The following is a 5305-nucleotide window of genomic DNA, read 5'->3' as shown; positions in this document are numbered from 1 at the left end:
GATGTTTCGCCATAAAAAAGGACATTGTTGTAACTTTGGTGTACATTGTCCGATCTGCCTGAAACCTCATAGGTTTGATAAAGGTCCTGCCCTGAACACATCTGTGTGAAGATTTTACCAGTCATAATAGCACCACCTAGTGGCCACAGGAAAATTATGTTTTTTAATACTTTTACGCTCTTGTCCTACAGGATTAATCCGACTGAGTGAATTTTGGTGTTTCCAATCTCAACCCCTTGCTGAGGAAAAGTTATCAAAGATCCGTGCAAAACTTGGACAGTTTTCTCGAGACGCTGCATAACATTTTGATGTCAAGTCACAAAACAGGACATTGTTATAACTTTGGTGTACATTGTTTGATAAGGGTCCTGCCCTGACCACATCTGTATGACAAAATTCACTAGTTGTAATAGCACCACCTACTGACAAGAGCAAGTAAGCCCTGAGGGACAACTGTTATTGGATTTACATGAAATTACATGGTTTGGTCAACAAATGATGTACACTAAGATGACATGGAATTTGTGTCCCCTCCACTGCCACCTAATTGCCGATGGAAGTACTACATCATGTGAAATGGCTTACTCCAGGGTGCAACCTCTCTGTGCGCATTATCCGACATTCACAGTCATGAATGACCGCTTTACTTATTGTCCCATCAGTACCTCGACATACTTCGGATGCAAGGGCCTTTTCATCATTGCTTTCAGCTTTAATTTAATTTAAACTTTCCTATACATATTAATAGGTGTAATGTAATTTTTTTCCCACATTCTAGCCTCTAAATATTTGTAAGAATTAAATGCCTGTTGCTCTCTGAAATGTGTACTCTTATTATCACACTATTATCACTGTATCAGTGACATAAAATGGTCTCACAACAACAATAATATTGTTTTTCGCAATTATCTCTGTGGCAATATATGTTCCAGCAATAGTAGTTATCCTGACAAGCCCACCTAAAAGATGTAAAAGCATTGCCTGAAACTTCTCCTAATACTTGGAAAAATCTTGTTTGCAAGTCACCAGTACAGAGAAACAGCTGCAAACCAGTGGAGGCTCCTTGCTTGCATAAATGCGATTCTTCTATACAGCTCTTATCATTACATTTATATTTATTTATTTATTGCGACAAAACGAGATATGTGACAAGAACGTGTTGGAAATGATTGAACTGTCAGAGGAGAGACCGAAATCTATAAAGAAAACTCAGCTAATGCAGAAGTACCTGTCATCCAGTCTTTCACTTGTGAGATACACTTGAAGTTTGATTTCAAAAGAATTGTGTAAAATTGGGCGTATTGTCCTACTGAGTCAACACTTGGAAAATGAGCCCATGAAAACGTTATGTTCTTGTTGCAACTAATTTGAATTGTTTGTGCTTTCTTGACATGATGTAACTCTCCAAAGTGTTACAACATTGTTTGGTGCTCAGTTTGGGACTGGCTGGCCACACCTGCAGCAGGGCGAAAGGGACGATGGGATGGAGTGGAACAAAGAGATAAATCCTCTGTAGAAAGAGAGGTTTGGTCATAACGCTGCCAGAGCTCAGCAGCCTCTCAGCTCTTTTCTCTGATGATGGAGACAGAGGAAGAAAGTGAACTCTGCTTTCCACAACTCCTCAACACTTCCTGCAGGAAGCCAAAGCGTCCACAAACTGAGGCTGTGCTTATTTTCAGTCTGCTGTCCTTCATCTCTGTTTTCACTGTGACTCTCAACCTGCTGGTCATCATCTCCATCTCACACTTCAAGTAGTGACATATCTGAATCCATTTATGAAAGTGATAGATGTACAGATATTTATGGTTCATGCATAAGCAGATAGGAAAATGTCAGATTGTGGTATGTGCTTATCTATATTTTTCATATTGCTGTTATAGTTTATTAATGTATTATAGCTGCTAAATATTTAAATAGAATTGCAATTCATAGTACAGCAACTAACAATAATACATGATGCTCCTCTTTCAGGCAGCTCCACAGCCCCACCAACCTCCTCCTCCTCTCTCTGGCTGTCTCAGATTTCTTTGTCGGCCTGAACATGATCTTTACAATGTTCATCACTGATGGCTGCTGGTTATTTGGTGACATCATGTGCGTCCTGCATCTGTATCTATCGTACATTATTACAGCTGCATCAGTAGGAAACATGGTGCTCATCTCAGTCGACCGATATGTAGCCATTTGTGACCCTCTGCATTACTCTGCCAGAGTCACTGAGAGAAGAGTTACAATCTGCATTTGTCTTTGTTGGGTTTGTTCTGTTTTCTACAACAGTCTCATCATGAAGGATAACTTTAAACAGCCAGGCAGGTATAATTCCTGCTCGGGAGAGTGTGTGACTGTCATTCACTACATAGCAGGAGTTGTTGACCTTATTTTGACTTTTCTGGGTCCTGTCACTGTCATCATAGTTCTGTATATGAGAGTATTTGTGGTGGCTGTGTCTCAGGCTCGTGCCATGCACTCTCATGTTGCAGCTGTAACTCTTCAAGGTTCAGTGAAAGTAACTGCTAAGAAATCTGAGATGAAAGCAGCCAGGACTCTCGGTGTGGTTGTAGTTATGTTTTTGATATGCCTTTGCCCATATTTTTGTTCCTCCCTTCTAGGACCGAGCAACTTGTTTGGTGTTACCTCTGTGCCCATAGAGGCCTGGCTGTTCTTTTTTAACTCCTGTCTAAACCCAGTGATCTATGCTTTTTGTTACCCCTGGTTTCTAAAATCTGTTAAGCTTATTGTAACATTAAAGATACTACAGCCTGACTCCTGTGATGCCAACATATTGTAGAGAAAGACATTTTTTTCTGTGAAGAACGAATGAAGTATTCAATGATGCCCCTTAATTGAAAAGTCTGGACAAATGTAAAATATGCAGTTTGTATTGAATAAAGTGTAAACAACAGAAATCTACACAAATTGTCATTATGTTTTTTCCTTCCAAATGTCGAAACACCATCAAAATTGTGTGTCCTTTTGGCATCTTACTGGAATTTGGAGTTTATGTGTGTTTGAGTGTGCTTTTGTGACATGGTGTAAGTCTCTGAAGTAGTACAACCATTGTTTGCTCCTCTGAATGGCTGGCCACACCTGGCCTTTGCATCTGTCAGAATTTTTCGTCAGAGGAGAACTCAAACTCCTGAGTGACAACATGTACAAAAGAGCTGTCAAACTTTGTCCTGAGCTGTTACATTCCAGACCTGATCTCTCTTGTTTTGAACTGAACATTTTAGCTTTGGGATATTTTTCTTTTGTCTTTGTGCAGTTTTAACACATGTCCAACCAGTTACAGAACACGCAATGCCCATTTGGAAACTAAATATAGACACAAGTCAGACTTTGTTGTGGATAAGGGAAACTTATTTAACCCTAAACCCAAATTGTAACCAACAATTATTAATTGTTACATTTTTACATGAAGGTAAGATCAATGCTGTATTTTCTACACTTTGATATATTCTATGTCTAATTTTTTTATGAAACCTGGATCAGTTTTTTTTCGTCCCATGTTCAAATGCCCTTCACAAGCTTTTGAACTTTTAAAACGTAAGCAAATGGTCTGATTTCTTTCAAAAAGATTGGGGAAAAAAAAAATTAATTAATTTATTATTGTTTGTTTGATTACTTGATTACTTGTTTGTTTGAAACTTACTTTTTTTCAAGTCATTTCCTGTTTTTGGTCTTTTAATTTTCTTTTTTTATTTGTATTGATTTTAGGTAATTTTCACTATTTTTTTTTTTTTTGCTTATTTTTGTGTCATTTCTTGTTCAGTTACTCATCACTTTTTTCCATGTTTTTGTGAGAAATAAAGCCAATTTTCTCAGTTATCAGAGTGTCAAGTAAAAGGCTGTGTCAGCTGCATTTCTTCATAATAGGTTTGATTTATGTAATGGCATTCATGATCAACTGACACCTGATATTGTCAAGTTGTTATGACAGTCTGCGTCACTATCTCTCGGGTAATTACAGTGTTTGGAAACTGGAATGTTTTGTGACAGAAGCCACTTTGAAAAAGACAAAAGAAGAATCTGTGAGAATTCCTCCAGTGTGCTGGCGAGTAAACAGGATCATGGACAAGACAGACAGTTTGTTGTGTCCTTGCAGAGACGAGGCAGAGACATCAGTCTGAGTGCTGAAGCACCCAGAAAAACTTCACAGAACTGCTCAACTTTCCGGCTCTCCTGCAGAAGGTAAGAAGACCTGGAAACTTTTGACTCATGTCTTGTCTCTTTAAATATTCTGACTCTTGTATCAGTTTTTAGGATAGCTGAATACAGATGAGAAATATTTTTCAGAAATTAAATAAATAAATAAATAAACAAATAAATAAACAAATAAATAAACAAATAAATAAATAAATAAATAAATAAATAAATAAATAAATAAATAAATGTGTGGGTATATGCATATCAGCTAAAATAATTACAGTATAATTAAATTAAATTAAGTTTACCAGAAGCTGGTCAATTAAAATTCAATGACTGATGGGGAAAGGTGGAATTTAATAAGTCTATACTTCTCACTCTTTTTTGATTACGTAAACCAAGTCAACATCTTTTGCTTTACTTTTTTTTCCGTTGTCTATACATATTACCTTTTTTGTCTGTCTGCTTGTTTGTATAATTATTTCTCCATATTATTTTTTACATTTTCAAAATACATTTCAAAGTAAAATCCAATCAATCAAACAAACAAATACACGCAAAAACAAAAATAATAAATAATAAATAAATGAATAGAGACATACTAAAAATAAAGTGTGATCTTGCACTTTGTATTTTTTTCCTTCATCAGTTACTAATGACAGAATAGCAGAGTCATCTATTCATACAAGCCAGTTTTCAAAATGCATTTTGCAATTTGTTGCAAGTGTGCATTAAACTGTGGGACTATTTGTCCACAGTTTTTTACAAAGTGACCATGCTAGCTTGTGAACAACTGAGCCTACTGGATGCCCCTTTCGTATCAGTTTGATACTATCACCTGTTATGATCCAGATGTTTACTTTTCCAGGCTTTTGTTGAACGCCTCATCTTTTTTAAACGGTGCTGCAGGCATTAAATTCGAAATGAGTGTTTTTTCCTCATAAAACAATGTTTATCAATATAAATATTAAGTATCGTGTCTTTCTATTGTTTTTATTTTGTTTTATTTCTGAATATAGGTTAAAAAAGATTTGCAAGTTGTTGCATTTGTTTTTTTATTAGCTTTTGCACAGCATCACAACTTTTTGAAATTGGGGTTGTCAAATCTGACTGTTTCAGGTCTTTTTCTGCAGACCGCCAACATGTTCTGCTTCATACTTCA

At 36.4% G+C, this 5305-nt stretch overlaps 1 protein-coding gene across 5 annotated transcripts; it reads left to right on the top strand.

Moving 5' to 3' along the window:
* The first annotated feature begins 1531 nt into the window (after positions 1-1531).
* On the top strand, positions 1532-2788 carry LOC148188579 (trace amine-associated receptor 13c-like). 5 transcript variants are annotated; one of them, XM_088082753.1, is made up of 2 exons: positions 1532-1751; positions 1972-2788. In XM_088082753.1, the coding sequence occupies exons 1-2, from the start codon at positions 1576-1578 to the stop codon at positions 2786-2788; spliced, it is 993 nt and encodes a 330-aa protein (XP_087938879.1). In that variant the 5' UTR covers positions 1532-1575. The 5 variants fall into 5 exon arrangements, with proteins under 5 accessions (XP_087938879.1, XP_087938878.1, XP_087938877.1 ...); XM_088082752.1 differs by having other exon boundaries at positions 1576-1640; XM_088082751.1 differs by having other exon boundaries at positions 1576-1665; positions 1976-2788.
* Positions 2789-5305: the final 2517 nt, after the last annotated feature.

Source organism: Plectropomus leopardus, chromosome 10 (assembly GCF_026936395.1).
Source record: "Plectropomus leopardus strain MGB_pleo_1.0 chromosome 10, ASM2693639v1, whole genome shotgun sequence".
Lineage (NCBI taxonomy): Eukaryota > Metazoa > Chordata > Actinopteri > Perciformes > Serranidae > Plectropomus > Plectropomus leopardus.
The sequence above is the reverse complement of the archived record's forward strand: the minus strand, read 5'-3'. Positions and strand labels throughout refer to the sequence as shown.

Coding starts and splice junctions, on each gene's coding strand:
- LOC148188579 (XM_088082753.1), top strand. CDS start 1,576: ATGATGGAGACAGAGGAAGAAAGTGAACTCTGCTTTCCACAACTCCTC. Junction 1,752..1,971: donor ATCTCCATCTCACACTTCAA/GTAGTGACATAT, acceptor CTCCTCTTTCAG/GCAGCTCCACAGCCCCACCA.